This window comes from Citrus sinensis, chromosome 9 (genome assembly GCF_022201045.2).
Source record: "Citrus sinensis cultivar Valencia sweet orange chromosome 9, DVS_A1.0, whole genome shotgun sequence".
NCBI lineage: Eukaryota > Viridiplantae > Streptophyta > Magnoliopsida > Sapindales > Rutaceae > Citrus > Citrus sinensis.
The window spans coordinates 32,278,302-32,305,953 of NC_068564.1; the positions used below are offsets into that span (position 1 = coordinate 32,278,302).

At 34.7% G+C, this 27,652-nt stretch overlaps 5 protein-coding genes across 5 annotated transcripts; 3 read left to right on the forward strand and 2 right to left on the reverse strand.

Moving 5' to 3' along the window:
- The first annotated feature begins 1,132 nt into the window (after window positions 1-1,132).
- Window positions 1,133-2,215, forward strand: LOC102608997 (auxin-responsive protein IAA33). Its single transcript, XM_006474120.4, has 2 exons — window positions 1,133-1,825; window positions 1,922-2,215. Exons 1-2 carry the CDS (start codon window positions 1,398-1,400, stop codon window positions 2,001-2,003), a joined length of 510 nt encoding a protein of 169 aa, XP_006474183.1. The 5' UTR covers window positions 1,133-1,397; the 3' UTR covers window positions 2,004-2,215.
- A 3,920-nt stretch (window positions 2,216-6,135) lies between these two features.
- LOC102608707 ((DL)-glycerol-3-phosphatase 2) lies at window positions 6,136-8,917 on the reverse strand. Its single transcript, XM_006474119.4, has 6 exons — window positions 8,725-8,917; window positions 8,082-8,306; window positions 7,339-7,399; window positions 7,021-7,168; window positions 6,793-6,872; window positions 6,136-6,546 (listed from the first exon to the last, which is right to left on the reverse strand). Exons 1-6 carry the CDS (start codon window positions 8,789-8,791, stop codon window positions 6,414-6,416), a joined length of 714 nt encoding a protein of 237 aa, XP_006474182.1. The 5' UTR covers window positions 8,792-8,917; the 3' UTR covers window positions 6,136-6,413.
- Window positions 8,918-11,346: 2,429 nt separating this feature from the next.
- LOC102608415 (uncharacterized) lies at window positions 11,347-12,141 on the forward strand. Its single transcript, XM_006474118.2, has one exon. It carries the CDS (start codon window positions 11,347-11,349, stop codon window positions 12,139-12,141), a length of 795 nt encoding a protein of 264 aa, XP_006474181.1.
- A 2,199-nt stretch (window positions 12,142-14,340) lies between these two features.
- Window positions 14,341-15,180, forward strand: LOC107176438 (uncharacterized). Its single transcript, XM_015528952.1, has one exon. The coding sequence runs from the start codon at window positions 14,341-14,343 to the stop codon at window positions 15,178-15,180; it is 840 nt and encodes a 279-aa protein (XP_015384438.1).
- Window positions 15,181-21,165: 5,985 nt separating this feature from the next.
- Window positions 21,166-23,527, reverse strand: LOC102608119 (hypothetical protein). Its single transcript, XM_006474117.4, has one exon. It carries the CDS (start codon window positions 23,322-23,324, stop codon window positions 21,387-21,389), a length of 1,938 nt encoding a protein of 645 aa, XP_006474180.1. The 5' UTR covers window positions 23,325-23,527; the 3' UTR covers window positions 21,166-21,386.
- Window positions 23,528-27,652: the final 4,125 nt, after the last annotated feature.

The following is a 27,652-nucleotide window of genomic DNA, read 5'->3' on the forward strand; positions in this document are numbered from 1 at the left end:
ATAAAAGATGACGTGGACTTCCCGACCGGCTGAGAGTCAAAGTAGCGAGCCGTTCGGCGACCGCAGCGCGGTCGTCTCTGTAGCCCATGCGTTACAATTTACAAGATTTATTAATTGCTTAATTATTAATCAATTTGTTTTTTTAACAACCAATTTTTGTGTTTTGATATTTTAAAATACACTTCTTTTTATTGGGTTTGCTTTTCCTTCACGCCTTTTATCGCCATCCCCATAAATATTACTTTATTTATATATAATAATTAAAAATTTTCTCATGGCCAAACACAAGAATATTCAATAAAAATATTACCTACAGTGTATATAATTACTAGAGCACTTCTTAGATTTGAACTTAAAATCCAGGACTAAAATTTAGGATGAATTTATAGTATCGTAGATAATTTTTAATGTTTGTAAAAATTGGTTTATGACACCGTAAATCTGTTCCGACTTATATATATATATATATATAACTTTATAGTATCTTAAATCAATAATGTTATAAGCTGATTTACAACACTAAAAATTTGTCCTAAATTTCAATCCCAGATTCTAAACCCAAGTATATATATATATATATATATTCACAAACACCTTCTTTTGCACTCACAAGCAAACATCCCTGCCCTCCACTTAACCCTCACCCATTTGTTTCCAAAATATTTTATTTAAATAATAAGTAGGTTTGTGTGATTGACAATCATTTTTAAAATTATTAGTGTTCATGGTACTAGAGGCGTGTCTACGATTTTCTCAAAATAATAAGTGTTCAAAATTCGAATCTCATTCACATTAGAATTGACAGTTAAAATTTATCACTCACATACTTATTTATTCCTTACAATTAGTAGTTTATTTCATAATAATTGCGAAAGATAGAAAATCACAATACCTATGATAAATATATTTATGTATGAGGTCTCAAACGGCGAGACAATAAATTAAAGAACTATATATAATCTAGAAGAATATCAATGAAGAGCAGTGATGAATTATTTAAAAAAGAAAAATAAAAAAGAGTACAATTTCATTAAATATAGGGCATCGAATTTGGAAAAAGAAAAGGCATATCACAAGTTTTAGGGTGTTTCCAGACACCAGCTTGACCCGTCCCCGACATTTGTGCTCACAGTTTCTCTCTACATATGTGGCTGCATGTGTTCTCATTGAATACTCTTTTGTGTGTGTGTGTGTGTGTGTGTGTGTGTGCATACATAATCACATAATGAACACTTACATATACGCAACGTGTAAAACCAAAAGACCGTCTATTAAGTATTGATCTCTCTGCCCACACCACACCAAAAAAACCAAATCCTTTTCACTTTCATCCCACTTCAGACCAAACCCTCTTCAGTTTCTTTGTCTTCTGTCCTTTCGGAGCAAATTAATTAAACATGAATAGATCATTTGATCAGGCTCAAAGACAAGAATCTTTGAAAAGGAGATGGCAAGAGAGAAGAGCTATGTCTCCAAATATGAATTGTACCACCACTACGAATACAGGAGTACTTGTTAATAACCCTAATAATAACAGGCTCCAAGCTTTTCCTGGCCTTGATGATGATGATCTCGTCTCCACGGTGGTTCCTCCGGTGACTGTAGTCCTCGAGGGCCGTTCGATCTGCCAACGCATCAGTCTTCATAAGCATGCAAGCTACCAGAGCCTGGCCAAGGCACTAAGGCAGATGTTTGTTGAGGGCGGCGAGGCTGCTGCAATCAATTCAGAGCAAGATCTTGATCTCTCTAATGCTGTCCCGGGTCACCTCATTGCTTATGAAGACATGGAAAATGATCTCCTCCTCGCCGGTGACCTTAACTGGAAGTACGTAATGTTGCCGTATTTTTAGAAATTAACTATACATAATTATTTTACTAATTTAATTTAATATATTGTTTTTGGTTGGTTTGTGGATCATAGGGATTTTGTACGAGTTGCTAAGAGAATTCGGATACTGCCGGTGAAGGGGAATTCGAGGAAGGGACCAACAAGAGTGGCATAGAGCTTGCTGTGTTGTCTGGCCCTTTTGCAGATTATTGAGTTTCCAAGCAAGTCAAAAGAAAATTAATATGACTGAAAAAATCAACGAAGAACCGAAACCAATGTTTTGGATTGTTATATGAAATGTCTCAGCTAAGCTATATATAGCTAGCTAGTTAATCTTTGCATGCATGTGTAAAGTTTCTTGGTTTCCCTAAATGAATAAAATATCCTTTATTTTTCTAGATTTGCATATATATAAGTTAAGTTTGATCCTTTTGGGGTTCTTCACTGCTTGTATCTTTTGATTTTTTTTCCCCCACTCTCCTTTGTACTTTCTTGGCATGAGAGCAGAAAATAGGAGTTTGTTTTATAATTGTTTCCTCTTAGTTTAGGAATTAGGATGTATCCTTTATTGACAAGCAAGTTATTTTGAGATTTTAAAGATTTTGTGACATACAAATATATGATCTGATGTGTATGGTTAATTGTTAATTGCTTAGTATTTTACTTAAGAATAACTCTAATTAGGAGAAAATTTTAGTATCTCTCGATCACTTGTAACTTTTCTTTATGAAATCATGAAATCTAATGAGAAAGAAAACCGTATCTTGTGCAATTTGATGAAGAGAAAAGAGACAGAGAGTGATAATAAAAATCAACAAACATGTTCAAATTTTTTTTTCTCTTTGTTGGAAGATCAATATCTAGATTTTAGTAATTTTTCTTTATTCATTTATGCGTAAATCCTACAAAAAAAAAAGGAAAAAATTGTTTAACTTTAAATGAAAATTTGTTGAGTTATTGAGAAGTTATTCACTAATCTTTCGTAAGTGATCAACTTATTATAGGCAACATATGAGTTATACGTCAATAATCTATTATGGCAAATAATTCATTTCATTGTTGCTCTGAGCATCATCATCATACTCCTAATGAACAAAACTTTCGGAGTGGAAATGGGAGAAAAAATTTGGGTTATAGTAGGCATTTCAAAAAACTACGAACAAATCCATTTTTATTTGGTGCGAGCGTATGCATTTTGTAAAAATACTCTTCTAAAGGTGCGACTGATATTTGTTGATGCTATTGAGGACCGTTTTAATTAATGTGTTGTTGGTTAAGATATGGACCGTTTGTAGGTGAAATTGGTTAAGTGATGAATTTATTGTCCCTTAATAACAAGTGATCAATAAATATTTTGAACAATTCAAGAGTTTACATGATAAAATAAATTGAAGTGACGACTCTTAGAGATGTGGTCCTTATTATGTTCCCTTGTTAGCCACTGCGATTACAAGTAATAATACATGTCTTGAAATTTCTTTAAACTCCTTTTTACATATTCTAATTATTTGTCACAAATCACGATATTACTTCATGTTATGATTTAGAATAAGATATGTATCCATACGGTCCTTCTCAGTGCGCCAAATTATACAAGTAGGTAAGATGAACCTTTCACGTTTCAAACAACGAATTATAATCAAATTGAAATGATTAAAATGTTAACTTCATGCTAATAGTGGGAAATGTTGAAGATTTTTTATTTTTCACTGCGATCATATTTAATGAAAATAGTATTGGTTGTATTCAAATTTGGGATAGACCATGCTTTTGATGAGATCGAATAATGGAGTGACTGTGACAGAACTTAAAATGGGTTAAAAAGCAACACTTTGGGTCTAATAATATCATGTTATCGATTATTAAGGATAATCAAATATGTCTATATCATATCCCAAAACGGCAAAAAAAAAAAAAAAAGAATATAATGGGAGATTAAGGTACCTGTGAGGATTTGTAAGTAGAGAGTGGATGTATCACAATCTTTGAAGGGAATGGTTTTAAAGCCTAATAATTTGGTTGTAGAAGGAATAATATTGAATTAATAAACTTTTTATCTCTCTCCATTGTACACATTTTCTCTAATATTAGAGGCATTTACAAACTTTAATTTACATTAAAAGATTATTATGGGTGTGTTTATGATTGAGCTTGTGCAGCTGTAACTTTTAAACTATAATACTAAAGTGTTTGATAAATACTAACTGTTATAAATTAAAAACTGTGTTTATATAATTTTTCACTTATACAATAAATTTTTTTTTATATTTTTAATAATTTTATTAAAATTTAAATTTAAAATTTATATTTACTACATATTATTAACTTTAATTTTATAATTATAATTTTTTTATAATAATTATATTTTAAAAAATTATGTCACCTTAATCTCAAACACAACCTATATATGCACACTTTTGTGTAGCCGACCCTAAAGCTTCGCTGTTTGCAGCTGCAATTAATAGCTGCTGTGCTTTTTCATGAATTAGGTTCAATTAATTTAGGCCTTGGGCTGGTCCAGATAACACATTTCCTAATTGACAATAAATAACATGAAATCAAGAAAACAAAAAGCAGAAAGTGACTCATTTCCAGCATTAATATAGCTTTTATTGAATTTTTACTATTTCCTGTACTAGATGAATTATTGCTTGGCCCGAAAAAAAGAGAGAGAGAGAACTGAAACGAAATTAAATAGCAGCAATTGGGTGGTCGGCATGGTGGTTATATATCAGAACTTTAATGTTCAAACATAAGGCCAAACCATTGTTACATTACTATTATTATTATTATTATTATTGTTTGTGTGGGTTCAAATTACATTATTAATTTATTAGAATAAATAACAACTAAAATTTTCTGTCAATTCATTAGGGCACGTGCAACATTGCTTGCAAAAGCAGGTAACAAAACCGACACAGCAGCGAGCGATTTAATATATGCTGCTTCCTGAATCAAAGGGGAAGGTGTGCTCTGCCTTTGGGATTTCAAGTCACGTTCTTTGTTTTATATTTATGTGTGTGTTGCTTTGTATAAACTGATACTAGTTAATGTTTTCTTATTGCATCCATATAACCTTAATTGAATTTATTTATTTACTTCTATCGAGATTGGTTCTTATAAATATTCAAATCATCCATATTATCTAGTCTTTTAATTATCGGTAATATGTATTCAAACATTATCGCTCAAAAGAGCTGTGTTATTGCAACAATATCAATCAGATAGAGAACACGTTGATCAATTGATGTGGCTTCACGTACCACCAATAATTAATGTTACTTAATTTTAATTTGTCCAGCCTGGGATCTGGAGCCATTACTACAGACCTGCACGTTATATGTATAGTTGGTGTCAAGAAGACAATCTCACACATCGGTTGAGAAAACAAAAATCTTGAACTAAATATGTACCCTCCTCCACTATGAGTTAAGCCTGTGGTGGTACTATAATTCGCTAGCTTAACTTGATGACGTCAATCGAATAAACACTCAATTAAACAAGCAATAAATATATTAGTTCGAGTGCAACTAGCATTTAAGAACTTGCATTTGTTGGTTAGTTGTTTTATATACCGCAAATCTTTTGGCAGCTGCAAGGAAAATATCGGGTGAAGGCTTGCCTTGTTTTGCCTTGTGGGCTGCGGCCGCTCATGTTGGCATCCCTTTGGCATGGAGATGTTTCTAACCCCTACAAACAGAAAATTGACCGCTACTTAAACAAACAGAGAATTTCTTGTGAATCTATCTTCAAACATGAGTGATTGATTTCTTCTTGCTTGAAACAGCCACCATCGAAGGGTCGTTGCTTTAACTATTTTGACAAGGGATTGTAGCGTGCTTGCTAACCGCTGGCCACTGGCTGAGAAGTGTTTAAGAATAGGAGAAATGTAACACTTGATTATTGGTTTTATTAATCTATTTTTAATTGCATCTGATGACATATACTTTCAAAGCAAATGCAAATTTTAGTTAATTTTTAATTCAAGGAGTCGGTAAGTGGGCATCCTTATGAAACGGACAAGGTCCCCCATCCATTCATTCTCTGCCGTCATGGGTCTGGTCCCTTGGTCCTTTCACTACTTTCAATGGAATGAACTGTTCATTTGATAATAAGTAATAACAGCTAAAATAGCTTTCAACATGGTAAAAATGCTTTTCACTTGGGAAGTTCTTTTACTTAAAAGTGCTTTTACAGGGAACATTCACATATTCAAGTGTTTAGAAGTACCCCTGGAAAAAATTTCCCATAGTCATCTACACTGCACAATGAAATTTTAAACGAGGATAAAAGAGGTAACAGCAAACTTGAAAAGAATTTGTCTTCACTCACTGAATTCCTGGGTGCCTTTTACATTCTTCTTATTTCAAAATATTTCAGTTCCTACATTCTACTCATTTGCATATCAAATCAGCTTTCTAGGAACTGGGTTCTTGCAACAATAGGCAATCAGATCAGAAGTTCAAATGAAAGAGTGATATCCTTGACAAGAATATTAATAAAGAATAGCCTTCAAATATCAAGAATCGATGGAAATGACTCAGTACTCAGGTCGATGCCATGATAATTTCATGAATATGAAAATCTAGTTTAGTGCATCTTCAAATGGCGGCAAACCCCAATCCTTTGGGTTGAAATCTAATAATGAGCTCAATAGTTGGTCTGCATTAGAATGATAAGAGCTATCCAGCCTTGGATCTGGAACCATTACTACAGACCTGCAAGGTAGATGGAAGCTTTCATCATAATTAACATCATAATCAATGCCACATTACTCAATTGTTGCTTTCTCTTGTTCTCAAAACTTATATGTTTGAGTTGTAAAGTAAATTTCGCATCTACTTCCAAAATGCATTATGCCTCAAAAGAAATTTTTTTCCAACACAACTTGAGGCATATTGTTGAGAATATAAAATTGTCAGTATTCAGACAATCAAAACTGAACATGTGGAAGAATTGCTTACATCCCAGCATTCTTAGCCGCAAGTACTCCTGAAGGGGCATCTTCAAACACGAGAATTTTTTGTGAATCTATTGGCCCACCCTGTTTACGCACAAATTGTCATGAGCAGCAGCGTCAACCAAACTAATGAACTGGAACTGACAAAATGCTTTACAAAGATTTCAGGAAATGCTACTGATGCAAGTAATGCAACTCAAAGCATAGAAAAGCATCAATAAGATGGTTATACCTCAAATCTTTTGGCAGCTGCTAGGAATATGTCTGGGGATGGCTTGCCTTGTTTAACTTCTGGATCGTCCCCACGAACAACATGATGCATCAATGAGAAAAGTTCACGATGTTTTTGTGTCTTCAATTCAAAATGACGCGCGAGAGAACTACAAAACACATTTGAAGATAAATAGGTCACATTAAGATCCTTAAGTTAGAGCAAATTTTCCAGTAAGCACTGGAAGGTAGAGAAAACTTCATAGGTAGATGAGCTTTAGATTTCTCAGTGAATGAAACAATACCACAACAAGAGCAGAGAGTATGGGAGAGGTCTTACCCAGTTGCCACACACATTGGTATTCCTTTGGCGTGGAGATGTCTGATCAAATGGCTAGCCCCTACAACAGGAAACAATTAAACAATTAACTATCATTTGATATGCAACTAATTCTAAATGCCAAGAAAACTGATGTATACATATAAAAGTTTTCTAATTGGTTCCCCTAGTACGGATGTGTATCTGCATCAAATTCGTGTTTGTGTGATAAGATATGGAAGACTATGAGGTTTGTTCACATACAAGTGTCTGAAGGAAGCCATCAATACTTTGACCTATTTCAGGATCCTTCACATGTTACCTTCTGGTTCGCCCATGGACAGACAGATAAATTTTTAAGTTAATCGAGACTTCACATTTCAAGCCCCATGTGATCTTAGTTGACACAAAGTTCCAGCAAAGTTGTCTAAGACTTTCAAATTTTGAGCTTTATCAGAAACCATAAACAACAAATAGTGATACCAGTAAGAATGAATTTATAATTGGTAGCAATTGATTAATCTATTTTGAGAAATAATGCAACAAGGAATGGTATGGGTAACGCTGCTGACAGAGCAAACTTTCTTCTCAGACGATCAACACAAATGGATGAAAAGTTGGGGTCGTTAACTTTATTGAGATTGGATGCAGTAACCAATTCGTCATGAATACAGACAGAATTGAGAACTTCATCCTCAACTCTGCAACAATAACATTTCCCTAAAAAGCGGTACTAACCTACGTGATATCACAATAACTAATACCTGGCATGAGCTCACTCGTTGGGAACAAGGTCTGCAGGGTCTCTTCTCTTTGTACAAGAAAGTCCTCAGCCGAAAGTTTGTCACTGATCCCAGTCTCTTCAACAAAGACTTGAGCAGCTTCTACAGCTTTCTTCCCCATCATTTTTGCCTTAAGACTCCAATCAAAAGTTTTGTTGTATCTGGCAAGTATGAGTTCCTGAACTTCAGTATAGAACTTCTCTGTATCTGCAGTCATCAGCAGGAGAAAGACCGTCAGATGTACAAAGCAAGATATTAATATCAATAAGAACTAACATAACAAGCATTGCAATCGAAGCAAATTAAATCAATGACTAAATATTAGATGAAACATTTATGTCATTGAAAAAGACCACACGTACGGAATTGTCCAACAGCCAGATTTCTGATTGAACAAAACTGAATATTTGTGTATCGAAGCTTTGAATTATAAGTAAAGCTACTTACATTGTCAAATTAAATGACTTAAAGAATCCATAATGCAAGAGGTTTAGTTGCATTTGGAAATTTCAGACCCACCAAATAAATCATCACACAATATAAGATAAGATCTGAACTCAACTCAGACTTACTTATGACATGAACATGAAAGAATAATTGAGCGTGTTCGATGAAATTAAATTACCGAGTAAGAGACCGTCCATGTCGAAGATGACGTGAGTGATTGGCTTCTTGTTCGAACCAGCCGCCATTCAGATTTGGGTTTTGTTCTCTGCGTAAATAAATATTTGATGAGAAGCGGACAAAAACCACAAAAAAGATTCTTTTATAGAATGATGATCGTTTTGCCAGACCAAAGCCAGTGGATTCCGGCGGTTTATATATATAACGTTTAAGTTCCTTAATTATAGATAAAATACATGTGTTGAGACAATTAACATATCTTTGTTCTCTTGGGCCGGTCCATTGGCAAAGTTTAGCTCTAGTGAAGCCCACTTGGTTGGAACGGGGTTACTTTTAGGAGGGGTTGAGAATCAATAGCCTTACCTTCGTTAAGATTACGGAAAAAGACAAAATATTATAGTAGAATTAATTAAATTTTAAACGTACTTTTTAATAATAAAAGTAGATAATTTATTACTTCATTGTCCAAAATTATTTTGATTTTATTGAAAAAAACTAATTATATTGTAAACCAAGATTTAAAGATGGGAGGGTTCATAATTTATAGGTGTAAACATATTTAAAATTAGTTAAATACATAACTGTCCTGTTATGTAGTTCATCCAAAAACAGAAGTGTGATTGGGGGAAAATAAAATAAAAAAAAATGTGTAGGGCTTTATAAGGATTTTGGAGGGGGTGTGAAAAGCATTACTCTTTTAGGAGGCTTATTCCAAAACTAGTGTTTGAGATTCAAGACAAACAACAACAAGACAGATCAGTATGAACAGAATAGGACCGTAACAGCAAGACAGAACACAACGATATAAAAATCTAACTGAAGCTTCGTAACTGTTCAACTGAATTGGTTTTGTCAATATATTCATTGTGTCTATCGACATGGATAAAATGTTAATTAGTCGTTATCATATGTTCATTAAGGTTTTGAGTGATCTACTTGTAAGTATTGTATCAAACTAAATTCGTTATTCAGATTCTGTTATATCAGTTGGGGTCGTTAACCTCAAAGCCATCTCGTTGATTAACGAAATTAAACTAACAACAGTACATAGCGGCTGGTAAATTTATAGGTTGCCGTAGATATTTGCTAAGGAGAGCACGCATATCCAATTTTTTTTATTCTTGAAAAGGAATACGGATCGTCTCCTCATTCTCGAACTTCGATGTTTTCTTGTACTTTTGATGTTGAGATCAAAGTCACTAAAAAGCGCAGTATTGCTGATGTTGCCATGTTTATTATTTTAATATATATATATAAAATTAAGTTTTTAGATCAAACCTTAACATTAATATTTGAAGTCGAGTATAATTTTTTGATTGTGAGAAATTTTTGAATATTTTAAAGTAGATCATATGCATTGCATTCAAAGGATAGTAGATCATATGCATTACTAACGTGGCCGAATGAGACACGGCCTTCCTCTCGAAGCACCACCAAAACGACATTGGATAGCGACCAAATCTTCGGCGTTAATTTGGTAATAATTAAAACCTATTTCACACTATCAATGGCTAGTCTCTAAATCATCTGTTTTTGCCGTTCTGACCTTTGATACATCGTTGATCTTTCTTTAGACAATGCCCTTGCTCTGTTCCTTCTAGATGTCTTGCTTCTCTTCGGACTCTTCTCTCTTCACATCATTGTCTTCTAGAAGTCAACGAAATCGCGATCAATAAATACTAATAATAACAGTACGTAAAAATCTAAATATTATTATTCAATAACATCACTTTGCGCGGATGCTGGGCAATTGGACAAAAAATTCAAACGAGAAGAAGTTGTAGTTGGAACGAAACGACGTAAACCCAATAAACTCTCCCCACATTTGTGCTTTTCTCTTCACTTCCTTTTTTTTCTAATAATTAAAAATAAAAATTGTGATCATAGCCACCGTCTTATTTATATATACTAATATCCATTTGCGTTATATCACGTTTAATTAAGTGTACACTTGCTTTGTTCAATACACACACACACACACGCTTGACAACATGTTAGATAATTATATATTATTACGAACTATTCTTAGTACAAATATGTAGATATAATATATTTTTATAAAAAATATGGACATATTGTATTTAGTTACGAGTGACAAGTAATTAATAACTATAATAAATACGAATTATTAATAGAAGACCTGAAAAAACTGCATTAGAGTTTGTAGTTTTTTGTTATTATTAACTAGTCTAATTTTGCACCTAATGTATATAAAACCCATTAGATAATTATGAGATTGGATAAGCTGCATGCATAATGTATATGGGGATGATCATGATATATAGGAATGGTCTTAGTCTTGATTTCCATTAAACTTTATCTCTTATTTAACGTATAGGTTTGTGCACATAAAATATCTTCCCTATTTAAACAATATTGATATTTATTGAGGACAAAACAATTTTTCTTTTCAAGAAAAAAAGAGTCCATCCCGCCCCCCCCCCCCCCCCCCCCCCCCCCCCCCCCCCTTCTAGGCTTTCTTCGGTGTATAAATATAAAGCGTTCCCATAGCTTTCTGTAAGACTCGAGTCGAGATACATCTTGCCTAACACTAGAAAAAAGTGAGCTTTAAATTTGTTAAAATTATAGTCTAATTCCCTTAATCATTCTAGTTTCTACAAATATGAGTTTTGATTTCGAGTCTTTCCCCGAAAAGATGCAAGACAATTATAATTACACAGAAAATGAGCTTCAAGACGGTGCCGAGGAAGTAGAGGACGTGCTCTCTCTTTCCGAGCTTCCTCTTGACAGCAACGACTTCGAAGAAATGACAAGGAGCCAGCCGGAGCCTCAATATGATGACCAGGTCTTCGAGTTTGTGAGCGTCGACCACCCCAGCTTTGAAATGTCCCCTGCTGAAGATATTATCTTCTGTGGAAATAAACTCACACCTTCTTCTTCTTCTTCATTTGATGATTCGCCAAAACACCAACAAACAAAAATTGCATCCAATATTTATGAACGAAAAAAACAACACCGACGATCGGAGTCTCTCTCAGAGTTCGGAAGCTATGCAACTCGTTGTTCACAGAATCGTGAGGTCTTGACGATGAGGACCAGCCGTTCACTTGACGATCAAAAAATGGGTCGTTTTAGTAACTCAAAAGCGTCAACTGATTCGGCTGATAAAAGGCCTGCTGGGAAGCCAAGCCCAAGATGGTACTTTCCCATGTTTGGAATTTCCAAGTTTCCGCCGCAGATGGACCTCAGAGACATTAAAAGCCGACAGGTTCGCCGGGCTACTGCATCCGTGATGTTGGATGCCCAACGTAATTTCCCGGCTAACCGGAGCTCCAGCAAGGGTTCATCCTCCTCCTCCTCATCTTCTTCTTCTTCTTCTTGGAAGTTCATTAAAGCGTTAAGCTGCAAGGATCATGCTAATGTTGCTGTAACTTTATCGCTGGGTCAAGTGATGTGAGAGTCATTACTTGCTTCTCTGCATGCATGTGTTCGTACATAAATAATGTCTTTGCACAAATATGTTAGCATAGTCTTCTTTATTACGAGGGGTAACTAGTTAGACTCACTTCATCCCCCCTTAGCTAGGTGTATCTTTTTGTTTTCGTTATTAATAAATTTCTCGAGTACCTTCGAGACTTATTAAAAAAAAAAAAAAAGGAAAAAAAAAATCTCTCTCATAGTTTTGAATCCAGAGTAATATTGGTGCTAATTTGTAAATGGCACGTTACTTGCATACGAATATACGCTGGAGTTGGAACCGTAACCCCACTAAAATCATTTTCCAACACTTTATTTTCGTGTTAATGCTATATTTCCATTATCTTTTCCTATTTCTTGTTTGATGATTTGGCTGTTCATTTTTATGAGGACGCAATGGTTAAGTAATTCTATGAAAACCTACACTTCAATAGACGATGGCACATCAGTGAATATAATCATCTAGCGCATACATTAATAGTAAAACCTCAATAAATTCAAATTAATTGGCACTTTCAGGACCAATAAAACAATATTAACGGCGAGTCCACCCTCGCAGGCCAGGCTGCGCTCATATGCAAACGTCACGAAATCATATTGGCCCAGCATGTGGTCACGCTTATCTCTATTCAAGCCCACTTGTTCGGATTGTTTTATTTATGCGAACTCCGAAGTTGGATTACGTATGCATGCCTAGATGGTGTTGTTTTGTTATTCGACAGACATGATTAGTTTAGATCTCCTTGGGAGTTAGGAACGTGGGAATGTAAAATCAAGGTGACATTCATGAAAAGATTCGCATCTAAACTTCGTTATAAAAATTCTTCTTTGTCGTTTTGTGGTCGATCGGTAAATTCGAGGCTCGTCCTCGTTAATTAACTTTTCTTTTTTTTTTTGGAGCTCGTTAACAACCTTCTAGGTTGCAGTAACTTCAAACTAATTAAACTACAATGCTCACAAAATTGAAGTTACTGCCAATTAAGATACTTTAATACCCTCCATTTTGGTACTTGGCTAATCGTCATTTCTCTTTGTCCCGATGAATTAGGGTGAATACCCACCATGCCTGCTATGCAACCATTGGTGGTGTCATATAATTAAATTGATAATTTTTTTTTTGAAAAAGAAAACAAAAAAAATGAGGCTAGTGTAAATCTTTACTTAGCTGGCGTACCCGAATAAAAAATGACCATTAGTAACCACCGAAACGACGGACAGAGGCTAGTTTCCAAAACTTTTGCCGAAAGGATGTTAATTAAAATGGACATAAAATCCACTTTTCACCATTAATACCAAGTCACCAAATCCTCTTTATGCCGTTTTGATGACAATCTCTCTCTCTCTCTCTCTCTAGACAATAAATTATTTCTATCCTTGTTTTGCACTTACTAGAACTCGACAAAATTTAGCAGAGAATTAAAAGTAATTAAATTAAAATAAACAATGTCCATACAATTAATAACTCTGCATGGACTTTGGACATGTGGCCTCCAAACAATCTAAGTGGTTGGGAGGAAACTACTTGATTCCAATAAGCGCTCCACATTTGTCTCTTTCTCTACACCTCTCTATTTCCTTATAATTAAAAAACAAAAAGAAATGTAATTATAGCCCTCATATATATTAGTGTAAGAATGTCCTATCACGTGACAATATCATCACATACACGCATTGGCACATATACACTTGACAATACTATTGTGGTAAATTAATTATATATCAAATTATAAATATCATTTCAAATAAATTTAAAATCATCTTAAATATATTCGAACCCCTTTTTTTAAATATAAAATCTACAAAATTGTATTAAATGAAAAAAGTATACGATAAATATTAGTTATGACTTTTATAACAAATTATTTATTTATCTCGTATTTAAGTCATGTGTGTATATACATACATACATACATACATACATACCTACCTGTCCAATTAAATATTCTCAACCTAGAGAAAAAATAAATAAATAAATGAAAAAGCTTCCCCACTCAATTTAGACTTGATATATATAATCGTAATCGTATGTCCATCCAAATAGCTTTATTTAAGCATATAAATTGCCTTGAGACCTACTTATGCTTATTCAAAAGATCCAGCGTTGTTAAAAAAAGAATTAGCCCACCAATTACCCTTTCAACAAATGTGCTTCCATTTCCAGTGTTTCTCCGAAAACAAAATGGAAGACAGCAATAACAGCGGTAGAAATTTTCACGGCGCTGCCGAGGAAGAAGCAGAGGAGGCCCTCTCTCTTTGCGACCTTCCTCTCGACGAAGAAGATAACGCCGCCAACAACAACTCCCAGGAAATAGCAACGAGCCAGAGCCAGAGGCACACTCCGCGATCATCGTCAACGGAGGCACAAGATCAATTCTTTGAGTTTCTTAGCGGCGACTTCAGCTCTGAGATGTGCCCCGCAGAGGATATCATCTTCTGCGGGAAGCTCATATCTTCAACGCCACAGCCTGATCCGCCTTCACGAGTTTTATCGAATGAAGCTAAAACAAAAGGGATTTTACACCGTCGATCGGAGTCCCTCTCAGACTTAGATAGCTATGCAACTACTCCTCGTTCTAATAGTACCAAGAATAATTACCAATTCTTGAGAATCAGCCGTTCCCTTGACTACCAAAGGCTCCGTCGTTTCGGCAGCTCCAAAACATCGTCTGATTTGGATATCGAGAGAAGCGCTTCCGTTAAAAGCGTGGGGAAATCTGATAACAATAAGAGAGCTTCATCGAAGCCAAAATGGTACTTTCCCCTCCTTGGAATCGTGAAATTTCCGCCGGAGATGGACATAAGAGACATTAGAAGCCGGCAGTTTCGCCGGAGTTCGTCCGTGATGTTCCCATCATTGGATGCCGAAGGTAACTTCCCGGCTAACCGGAGCACCGGCAGCAAGAGTTCATCATCTTCTTCTTCTTCCTCCTCTTCTTCTTGGAAATTCATTAAAGCGTTAAGCTGCAGCGACCATGCCAGTGTTGCTGTAACGGCGTCGCTTTGCGTTTCGCACGCTTGAGGAGGATCATCACGTGCCATGCATACATATTTCAGTATTTTGGTCGAAATTGCACATAGAGTCGGCTTTCGTTGCATGGGAGGGATATTTTGGTCATTTCAGTATAAAGTGTATGGCTTTTGTTTGTACGCGTGGGTAAAATTATCATAAGACTTTACGTAGAAGGGATGATAATATACAGTGATGGAACATGGATGATGATGCATTCGTGCTCTCTTCCTCTCCAGTCTCTCTCAGTAGTAATTGAGAACGAAGGTTTTTTTATTTTTTATTTTTTTTGGTTTGTTACGCGGGGCCATAGAAATCAATGATAATCACGTCACGAGACTCCCGACAATGATATAATATCAGAAATTTATAATACACAGCTCATTGCTTTAATTTTTTTTTATTGAATTTTTGTGATTAAATTTAGAAATTTGCTCTTCCTTGCTTGGTTTTTTGCTATTGTTTTTATATGGGAGTTGGAGGTTGAATTGCATATACTTTATTTACAACTAAAAATATTGGTTATACTTTATTGTATTATCAATATCTCAACTCCTATCCAAAAGAACAAAAAAAATGATTAATATCTCAACTGATATAATAGTTTGATTAAAGATAGATTTATATTAGAAAAAGAAATGAAGTTGCTAATATTATTTCTCTTGACACAATATATATTAGGGAGGAGCATTTATCTTCAAAATGTTAATATTTAGCCAGTGACTTCATTTTTTTTTTTCTTTTGGGAAAAAAAATGGAAGTCCGCTACTTTTATAAAATAACCCTAATTTTAGGGCTATTCACAAATTTCTCTATGTTGTTCCACGTCGTGAACATGTTCTCATCAAATTAATGATACAGCCATTTTTTCTTTTGGATGCATCGACTCTTTTACTTTTTTTTTATAAGCCCGTCTCAAAAATTCCCAATTAGTCACCATTTTTTCACCTTAAAATATTAATGGAATTGACATTGTTATATTCTAGTGCTTGAACAAGAACTTTAGTGCTTGCCGAATGGATTCATGGGATTTGCTCACATAAAATCCTAATCTTTTGACAGCGATTTATTAACGTAAGAAGATACAAATTAATTCAAACTATGCTGCCATGGGTACGGTATTATTATTATTATTATTATTACAGTGCTTGATTAATTAATATAAAATACTATTGGAAGATCGATCGGCGTGATTGACACATGTAAAATTTTATTATGCTACGTTATTTAAATTATATGCTCTTAGTTTGTTATGGTACAACTTAACTAACTTTTAACTATGTTGCCGGCTCTCAATTAGATGACATCAAAGTTAATTTCAACTCTCTTGTTTATATATGAAGATTATGACTAATTAATTAATTTCTAGAAGCAGGGAATATGTTATACGAAAGATAATATAACAATAACAATACGTGTGTGGATGTTGAGACTTTGACAATCTTCGCACACGTATATATATGATACTGATTTTTGAACAAATACAAATTGAACCTAGTTAATTAAGATTGTTAATGTCTAGACATTTACATTCACGAGTCTTAGTCTTAAATGCACTTAGTTGATTAAAACCAGGAGTTTGTTTCAGTATCTGTGTAGTTTCCAAGTACATACGTTTGTCTTCACGTCAGACAAATTACTAAGCTAGAGTTAATCATTTAATTAGTATTTTAAATTAATCTTGTACTCATTTAAGGATGAGGTAAAGGTGGCGGACAAAGTGAATTCCAAGCAATCGAGGGGAAAGGGTCAGTGCCATAATTGCTAGTTTGCTAATTGCTATGACAATATTTCACTATAGGAGGAGTAATTTGCAGGCTACCCTTTACCAACCTCGTTCCAATCCTTTTACTCCATTTTCGTTTTCTATGATGTTAGGGAGATTATTAACACTTTTTACCTTGCGATTTAAGTTTCTTTTCAAATGAACTTTTTGTTATTAACATTAAAAACATTGAGATAAAAAACACATTGCTGAATGATAATTAAACGTGATACTTTAACATAGAATTTTAATTCATATAAATGTCAAATTTTCATTTAATATCAATTTATATGTTAAAACGTCGTATTTAGCAAACAGCTATCTAAGAACCGATCGAAATTATGATAGCTTGGGCATATTCACTAAATTCTAACTTGGATTTATCTTGCATCGATATCCACTTATTCAATTAAAGCTTCCATGCGACCTTTCAAGGGAGAAGGAAAAAAAAGAAAAAAAAAAGTTCCCATGCGAAATAATACAATCTAATTTGTGAAGTAAAGTATGGATGATGCATTGTTGTTTCATTTACTAAATCATTATATTATTATGATGTTGTCAACAATGATAATGCCGGGGAATTATAGCATTGATAATGGAAATGACTTACAAAAACCTTAATAAACGTAGAGAGTAAATCTTGAGGTGGCAAAGTTTTAAAGCAGTCAAGGCATTTGATTTGAAATGAATGATTTTTATTTTTTTTTGGGTTTCCATGATACAATTTAAGCCGGTGAGAAAGACTTAAGTGAAAACAAGTGTATCATTATTCATCTAATAATATTTTAATACACATATTACTTTTAAAATTGACCAACTATATTAGTAATTAGAAGCAAAGCCAAAAGTTGAGTACCATAATGAAAAAGAACGTAAATTTATAAAGATCAAATCTTAAAAATGAACATCTAAATAGGGGATCATAATGAAGAAGAGAACTCATAGAGACCAAATATTGAAAAGATATCTCCATTACCAAAATGTACATAATGACTCTTATTATATTTGCAATTGATTTCTATGGAGTGATTATGATCCATCCCATACAGTGTATATATAATTTTATTAGATCATTTAGATTGTCCCATATAAAATTTTCACTTAGCCCCTCCACGTTTTGAGTAGAAGACGCGATATAATAATATAGAAGGCATTTAAATAAGATAACAAGAAGTCTCTAATGAAAATAGCTAGAGTGGGTTGAGGCCCTCTATCGCGCGATACCGGCTTCATACTGCCTTCCTTTGACCAATTTTTAAGTCCCCAATTTCCAAGCACATGATTCATGTTTCTAATGGCCAATTTGTAATATTAAACCCACATAATTGGAATTTCACTTCTGGACGTTCCATCTTCAAATGTTCTCCAGGCTGCTATTAAAATATATATTTTGTAGACCATAATTGAATCAACTAATACGAAACTCTAATAATCAAGAAAAATCTAACTTATTTGAAGGTTCTATTCACCTTCCCGGACGGCTTGACAATTACATTTCTGGACCAAAATTATTAATTGTAAGGACTTGGCTAGATATCATATTTAGAAATTATTTGCATGTTGTACGAATTCAAGAGTGGACTATTAGGTAGTAAATTTCCAAAGGGAACTAAAAAAAACGCTGAGTTCTCTGTCAACACTCAAGACTATGAAATTTGTAAACTACAGTTTGATTCTTCTTAGAAGGCGAGCCATGTTTGATGCTTATCTTGTCTCAATCTGCATTAACTATTGACCCATCTTGTGGGAATTGTTGATGTAGTGTATAATTAAAATTATGACTTTCGGAATGAAGTTTCTGTGTTTGAAAAGGAAAGGTGGTAATTTTCAATCTTTTATGGTGGAATTGTTCATAACATAATAAATGATGCAGCATATTTATAATCCAACCTCTTCTTTGTTGCTTCGCTTTTCAGTTTCTTTCCATTTTGCTGAAATCTTCAAGATAGCTCCAAACTTGACTGCCAATAGTACCACCATTCGAGAAACTCAAATGAACCAAGGTGTTTTATTTTTATTTTTTTGGGGTGAATTAAAAACAATTTTCAGTAATGAAATATTATAAAAGTGCATGTTTTTTCAAATTATTTCTAAAAATTTTAAATTTATTTTTATATATTGAGTCGCTTATGACATTACAATAGAAGCTCATATACCTTAAGGTTAACATCAACTTGAACACATCTCAAGTTAAGGTAAATTTGCAAATACTGGAATATATGAAAAAGCTGTTTTACAAGTAACAACAAAAAACTCGTGCAATTTTACATGCATGGAAGTATTTAAGGACCGATGCTACCTGGGCACGCCCTGTACACAAACACAAGCTTCAGTGTCTTGCCACTTGGCACTAAATGACAAAAACAAGACTCCATTTCGAAGCACACCATTGAAACCCTCATCTAATTGGAATCCAAATGCCAGTAATCCATTGAAATGCAACATTTCATCACACATTTTCATCTGCACGCAGCACAACCAAGTTCTTCAATATGAGAGTAAAAAATCTTTCACATTCTAGTCCCAAGCACATGCCAGTCCTAATTCCTCTTATTTTTACCACCTATTGGATACAAACCGAGGCCATCACTAAGTTTGGCTCTGTGCTCACTGGAAAAATATAACAATGAAGAAAGGCATCAGAGTTGATTATCATACACACCCAGGTGCCTGATTAAGCCACCGGAAACAGTTCTGCAGTGTAGGACTCACAAGCAGAATCATATAAAAGGAATAAAGTTTAAATGTTCTGGATTTCCCAGTTCTCTTGCTGATCTATTGGAGAGGGAACACTGCACAAGAGTACTAAAGACATGGCAGCCCAACAATATCACTCTATCTAACCATGTAGGCGAGACTTCATTGTCACTAATGTAAGCACATTCCTGGTACTACATAAAGTTTATTCCGTGTCCCAACATGGTTGGGTATAATTGAACTTTCAGAAGTCCTAAATGAGTGTATATCCTTGAGAAACTCTTGCTGGACTTAAGGTTTAACAATATAGGTAAAAAAATTTAAAAAAAGGAAAAATAGAATGAGAAGAAGAAGAAAGTTCCCAGAATAAGAAGCTAAGAATCAGCAGGATAAAAGAAAATCCATTACAAGCATATTCGTTTATAAGAAGCTCAAAAAATTCAAAACATCATAAAGTATATAGGTCATGCAAAGTTACATTTCAATAATATTTTGTTGAATCCCAAGGCAATATTTATCCAAATTCCTAGGAAAAAATTCCTAGGAAAGTAGGAGCTTTAAGTAATTAGTGCCTACATTTTTTTATATGAAACTCAATAAAAATGTATTAATGGAGAAAAATCAAAATAGAGAGTGGACCAGTTGTCCACTAAGCAAATTTTTTGTACTATACAAAAATATACCACAAATTAGTGCCTACATTTTAAGAAATCTGTTTAGTTGATCAAAACTTAAACACACAGCCTCGTACAAGAAGAAATGCAATCTATGTTGGGGCAAAAAGTTTCAAGGAGCCACACAACCCTAGACACTTGAGAACTTGCCTCAGCATTTCTCCCTCCTTTCCTCCATGCGATCTAGTTCACAAATTTAGCATCTCAAATGTTATATTCAGAACTCCAAAATTGAAATTGTGTAAATCCTTGGGTCCACAAAATACACTTAAATGCAAGAAAAATGAATTTCATATTTAACCAAAAGAATCTAAAACCACTAAACACAGTAGCAAGCTACTGAATCTTGGAACCGTCATTATAGCATTTGTTACAAATAATCAACCATGAGACCTTGGAAAGTAGAAGAGACTTTGCATAACCTCAACCAACTACACCTAGAAAGTAGAAGAGACTCTGCATAACTTTAACCGGCTACACCAGAGAATTAAATTCTCTGCAATCAAAGAACTCCTTGCTGAATCTTAGTTATCTCCTCAGCAAAGCATCCCAATCTCATAAAAGCATTTTTCAGGTTTATGGCTTCAATAGATTTGAATAATTAGTCTCAAGACTGCTCCATTACGAACATTATGCAACATTCAATTTCAACTTAAATTGCCATCTAGACAGCATATGATCATAAGTCATTCGGCAACCATTTACTTGATCCAGATATTTGGAGTCCTTAGATACATGCAATAGTCAATCATCAACACTGGTACTCAAGTAACAAGATCATTTTGCAGCACACATTAACTTAATAACATGTATGTATGTAGCAAAATGCACCAACTAAAATTGAAATCATAAACTTCAACATAGAGAACAACATATACAATCCATTAATGAAGAACATGAACTGATTACAAAAAGAGACATTGTTTCACATAAATGTTGATCTAAATTACAGGCTCAGCGTCAAAAAAGGCTACAAGTAAAACCCAAATCACATACTCACTTGACGTCCCCTCACAGACAAGAAAAATACAAATAGAAAATGAAAACCAACAGTTGCTAAGCAGAAGCCACCTAATCACAAATTAATTGCATATATAAACCCCACTCTCATACTTGTGACCAACCTCATAAAAGTCCGTCTTACCTTCAGTAGCAGGCCGTAGACAGACCCCAGATAATGATAGCATTCCTTGTGAAGCAAATTTCACATGGCAGACAACGTCAATCTCTTCCCCACCATCTTCCTCACTTGAATCCACGGGCATCCTCACTCTCAATTTTCCAGGAGCACCCTTTACAGGTATCTCTGGCACAATCCATTTCAATTCTCTATCAGACCTATTCAACACAGCTTTAGGCGAAACCTTCAACAATGTAGGATCAACCGGGAGTTTCAAGGAAAATGTTACATCATTTAACGGCATGGGCAAATCAGGGTTGGAAACATATTGTACCATCACAGAAAGCAAAGTTCCACTATGTCTTTTAATCAACCGAACTCTTAAAGGCAATGGCGTTAACCTAGGAAGCAAACTATACCTCAAAATGGGAATAGGTTCATCAGAAGGAGCTGTTCTCACATGAAACATGCCATCACCTAAACTACTAACTTTTGAACTCTGCACAGCAAATCTCTTAACAGCACTTGTACCCTCCACCCTAAATGAAAATTCAGTATCTTTATCATCCCCTGAGGTTTTCTTAGGCATTGTTCTCAAATAAACGGCACCCATCAACCCTACTCTAGCAAGCAATGATTCCCTAAACTCTGCATTAACTTGCTCAACAATATACATCTCAGGACCCTTCATTTCTGTCCTTTTCACGAGATTATCGAGTGGAGTACCTGCACCATCCTTTGATGAAGGGGCCGGAGCATCAGGCCCTGTTTGCAACAATTCAAGTCCACTAAGACCTTCCTTTTTCGCAATCTTTTTGGGACCAACGAACTCAGAAGCATCCAATCCTCCACCCCAGGCATCACTAAACCCTTCAAAAGTCTCCTCCATAGTAGCCTGGTCATTACTAAACTCAATTCCACCATACTCACCTTCAAAACCCTCAACATTAATGTGCGTCGACTGAGTAGCCTCAGCCGGAGGCAATGTGGTAACTTCAATTCCCGCCAACGCCACCGTTAAATCATTGCTTGAATCCTTATTCTTCTTAAAACCACCCACCAATTCCGGCTCCTTATTTATAGCTTCGCTTGCTGCAAACGGGTCTTTCTCGGTAGGTGATTCCTCTGACTTCTCTTGCTCTTTATCTTGCTCGGCTGCCGTTTGTACAACAAGCGTCGCTGCCACCTCATCACCTGCTGCCAGCGTCTCAGCTGGAACCTCAAATGTCGCGTGAGAGAAAGAATCAACAGCGGCTTGATGCTCAATCGAATGAATTTCAAGTGAATTCCACTGATCCGCTCCACGAATCTTGGCCTCCGTATCCAAAGCAGAGTGAACCATCTTCGCAATCCCGTCTCCGTGCATCGAACCCAACATTGCCGCCAAGCGAATACTACTGACGCCACGTAGGACGATATCGAGCGCCATGTAAATTTCGGCGTACTTACGGTTGAGTTTCTCAGGAGTGACGTCAACGCCGCGGCACGCCGTTACGATGACGCTAACGGCTTGGTTAACGATGTTGATGCACTCGAAGACATTGATGGAGTTATCGTGATCGGCGTTGGTGATGCCGAGGACGTAGATGGAGTTGACGAGTCGGTAGACGACGCGATAGCGGGACTCGACACCGACTATGAGCTGGCCGCTTGAGGCGGCGAGGGGGTCGTCACCGAGGGAGGCGATGGATTCGAGGGCGCTTTCCGAATCGGCGGAGATGTTGGCAGGGGATTGATGTTGGGGGTTGGGGTTGAGGCGTTTGGTGGCGGCGAAGACTTCGCGGGTTTGGCGGAAGGCGGAGAGGGCGGCAAGCGCTCGGGTCGGCGGGAACCATTCTCGGGTTTGGAGGAGGATATCGGATCCGTTTACGGGTTGTAGCGAGAGTGCTAGGCACGACATTTCGGATCGGATCGGATCTAACGAGTGAGCTATAGTAAATAACAAGTTTATAGGTAGTGACCGAGGTGTGATAGCAACATTGCGCAGCGATGGTATGGAGGAATTTGATTTGATCTTTTTTCTGGTTGCAGAAATGAATCGAGATCGAGAGAGACAGCGAGCGAGGCTGCTGATGACTGGCGCTGAGGGAGTGGCTATGGGCCGAAACTCAAATTGATGGGCTTCTAGTTTGGATCTCGGAAAAAAAAAATCTTTTAGATCCAATATAAACTATTGGATTTGAAATAGATTGAGTATATCAGGTGAGCGACGGGCCACATATCAAGACTCTCAAATTCTCAATGAACCCATGACATTAGCCCGTATCCAATTGGTAGTTTTATATTTCTCTTGCACGGCATAACAGCATGCTTCTTCCCTTACGTAAAAAAGCAATAGACACATATATACATACGGAATTCAAACAGGCAAAATCATAAACGACACTGCGCGAGAGTCTTGAATTAACATAAGCATACTATAGCTTATAAAAATAAATAAATTAATTAAATTAATTCTGATGAACTTAAATTATATCATAAACATTTACTGGCTAAACAGTCTACATAGGGATGGTAATGGGGAGGGGAGGGGAGGGACCAATCTCCCTGTACCCATCCCCGATATTTTGCGTATGTCCTTGTCCCTGTTAAAATTATTTAAGAGAATCTCCATCCCCTCCCCGAATAATAACAGGGGATCCCCGAGTGTCTCCGATCCCCGAATAACTAATACATTTTTTTATTTTCGATTTTGAGTTAATCATATTAAAATAAAAAATTCAAATAAAAGTAAAGTTCGAAATATATCTTACATTAATATCCATTACAAAAGTCACATACATTAAATTAGTAAGTAACGCAGCATGCAAGGGATACAAACTATCATGAACAAATTAATAGCCTAATACAAAATTGTTACAAATAAAATCAAATTTAGATTCAAAATTAACTTTTCAATGGTGGTGTGGGCACTTTATAAATTTGAATTATTCACTTTACAACACAATAGTTAAGTCGTAGCAAATCAATAACAAATATTAGATTAGATTAGATATTAAAATTGTGATTTGCTGTAGGCAATTATAACATCTAAAAATAAATAAAAAATAAATTTAAGTTTAAAATATTTCATGAATATTAAAATTAAAACAAAAGTTTTAACCTAATAGAATCTATCCGGTCTTTTTAATGTCCTAAATAAAAATTTAGGACTTTAATTAGTTAATTACGCCTAAAAGTTTAATAATATAAATATTTTGATTTTTTTTTATTTTTACCAATACTTATAATTTTATAATTCAAATTTTATTATTTTTTAATTTTATAATTCAAATTTTATAATTTTTTAATTTTATAATTCAAATTTTATAATTTTATAATTTTATAATTCAAATTTTATTATTTTTTTACTAGTAATTTTAAAAAATAAAAATTAAAATGGGGAAATGGGTAGGAGATTGGGATTCCACCTCATCCTCGTCCCCTCCCCGAATAAGAAATTGGGTAAAAAAATTTACCTATTACTTTCCCGAATAAGAAATTGAATATAAAATTATCCTCATACCCTCCCCGAATGGGGAAAATCTTCGAGAGTACCCGTCCCCGTGGGGATTTTTGCCATCCCTAAGTCTACATGAATTATTCAATTAATGAAACTGTATTTTTCAATGGACTAGCCAATGTTGTGAATATACCTATCCACCAATTGAGGTTTCTTTCTATAATGTGTTTTACACTTGCTCTTTCAAAGGTTGTATCACTATCACACACCACACGTGATATTAAAATTTAATTTTACCATAATCATGATGTTCGTAAAACCATTATGTGTGGATGTCACAAGAAAATAACAGTAATGACGTACGTATATGAAATCAAATGATTTTTATTGCTATTTTTCCAATCGCCGTTTTTCTAGGCTGTAATATATATGTCTCTCAGTTTCGGAAATATGTTAATGCCCCAAATTTCCTGGTTCTTGCAAATTTGAAAGTCTGCATGTTTTGACCAAAGTTTATTCAAAAATCAATGCAGTGAAGATGAAACCAAAATGATCATAAAAAGCCTCCCCGTTAATGACTCAAGAGATACCAAGTACAAGTCTATAACCCCGGTTGTTCCCAGTTCTAACTTTGAATACAAACATACAAATACAAAAGCGAAGCATATGCCTGCGTTTTTTTTTTTTTAACCTTACTTTCCGTTCTTTTGACTTTTATGTTTTTGTGACTGAACCTTACTTCTTCTAGATTTCTTGATTGGTTTCTGGTTCTTCTTCATTGTGTCTTTCATTGGAATTGTAATGTCCAGCAGCAGCAGCACCTCTTCCAACTCATGTTAGTCAAGACTCAGGATGTTCGAAATCACAATCTTCATAGCAATTTTCCTTGTCAATGAAATCCAATTTAACTAACTTCTACCATCAGAAGCCAAGCAAATAACCTAAATCACGAGTCACCACCAACTCCCACTATGTATGGCCTACAGTATTTAAAGCCACATAATAGCATCAGATGCAGTATGATATTGTTAATGCACAAATATTGCGACTTTAATCCATTGAGAATTGAGACCAGTTGTGGGCAAAAGGCCCCCGTTCACCTTCCCGGTTCTCCAATGACACAAGTCACTGACACTCCTATATAATGCAGATACCCCCAGTGTATTTTCAAGCACCTGGTTTTCTTCGCTCTTCGAAGACCACCTATTATCATAATTTCTATCTCTTCATTCCCAACCAGATAAGAAACACCAAAACAAATTATTAAAAAAATGCAAAATGGAAACTAATTACCGTCTCCCATATAAAAATGTATATGAAAAACCTACCTAGGAGGGAAGTATTTTGCAGTAGAAATAAAAACTAATTGCCCGACCAAATTGGCTCACCAACGGTTATATTGACCACGACGAAACGCTGCACTTCACAAGTTTCTACAGTTACTCAAATTCCTGGGACTCGAATCACCATTTTTCTCCCTTTAAGATCTACGCTCACAGAAACAAATCAGAGGCGCCGGTGGTTTTTCCGACCAAAAACTTCCAATGCTTAAGTCAGTATTTGGAGTTTTCGGGAAAACTGTATAATTTAAGCTCGTGCAAACTCACAGCAATGTTTTCAGGATGCGTTTGATACACGTATTATATTATGATGTATTGCATTATTTTAATGCTGGTGTATTGTATTATGATGTATTGCATTAGCACTGTATTATAATAATACTGTACAATATTTTGGTACTACACTATACTGTAATAATTTTTTTGATTAATTTAAATTAAATATTATACTATATTATATTAATATATTTAAATTGTATTAATATTTTACATTATTATTATTAATTTTAAATTAATATTATTTAAATTTATTCATATTTAACTATTTATTATTAGTTATAATAAATTATAAATTTATTAATAAATTATAATATAAAAATATTAAATAATAAATTACATATTTATTAATTTATATTAATAATTATAATGTAAAAATAAAAAATAAAAATATTATATTATATTAAAATTTGTTATTATTATTATTATTATTATTATTATTATTATTATTATTATTATTATTATAAAACAGAAGTCAAAGTCAAAAAGCAAAAGCAAAAATCAAGTTGCAAAGGCAAAAAGCGAAAAAGGGAGAAAAAAAAAAAAACCAAGCGGCAGTTGCCGCATTAATTTAAGAGTGCTGTTATTTATCCCGAATTTACACCCCGAAATCAAAACGCACAATTTGCTATGAGTTAATCATGTGTCCATTATCTTGCTTTATATAAAGGAAAAGAAAAAGCTGGGGAAAGAAAAAGCAAAAGCAAAGCTGTTTCTTCACGTGTTTCTTCAGTCAATGTGTGGGCCTAACTAGAAAATTTGTTGTGTCCAGTTGTGGTCCGCTTATTTTACTTTGCTTTGCTATTTCCTTCCTTCTTTATTATTTCCTTCTTCTTTGCTATTTTCTTCTTTGTATTAGATGATGATACATGCATCAAACACAATAACGAAAATTGAACGAGAGCAAGAGAACGAACCATCGATCAAGAGTTGAGGGAAGGGGGAAAAAAAAGAGATTGAATTAAGACGCAAGTGGCGTGGTTGAGTGGATTTGAAACCAAAAATGGAATGAAATCCTCCTGACTTAATAAACGAATCTGCCTGAAGAAAAAGAGTGCTGCTAACTGGAAAGAGATATGGAACGTGAAAGCAAAATGTTTACCTTGCTTTACGGGCTTAACTAGAGAAGTGGAAAGTGAAAGCAAGGAAGTGGAAAATGAAGGCAAAATG

Excerpts from the sequence above, each read along its gene's own strand:
- LOC102608707 (XM_006474119.4), bottom strand. The coding sequence starts at position 8,791 with ATGGCGGCTGGTTCGAACAAGAAGCCAATCACTCACGTCATCTTCGAC. Across the intron at positions 7,400-8,081 it reads AACGAGTGAGCTCATGCCAG|GGGCTAGCCATTTGATCAGA; the intron begins GTATTAGTTATT and ends TTCCTGTTGTAG. Across the intron at positions 6,547-6,792 it reads GCGGCTAAGAATGCTGGGAT|GTCTGTAGTAATGGTTCCAG; the intron begins GTAAGCAATTCT and ends TCTACCTTGCAG.
- LOC102608997 (XM_006474120.4), top strand. The coding sequence starts at position 1,398 with ATGAATAGATCATTTGATCAGGCTCAAAGACAAGAATCTTTGAAAAGG. Across the intron at positions 1,826-1,921 it reads GCCGGTGACCTTAACTGGAA|GGATTTTGTACGAGTTGCTA; the intron begins GTACGTAATGTT and ends TGTGGATCATAG.
- LOC102608119 (XM_006474117.4), bottom strand. The coding sequence starts at position 23,324 with ATGTCGTGCCTAGCACTCTCGCTACAACCCGTAAACGGATCCGATATC.
- LOC107176438 (XM_015528952.1), top strand. The coding sequence starts at position 14,341 with ATGGAAGACAGCAATAACAGCGGTAGAAATTTTCACGGCGCTGCCGAG.
- LOC102608415 (XM_006474118.2), top strand. The coding sequence starts at position 11,347 with ATGAGTTTTGATTTCGAGTCTTTCCCCGAAAAGATGCAAGACAATTAT.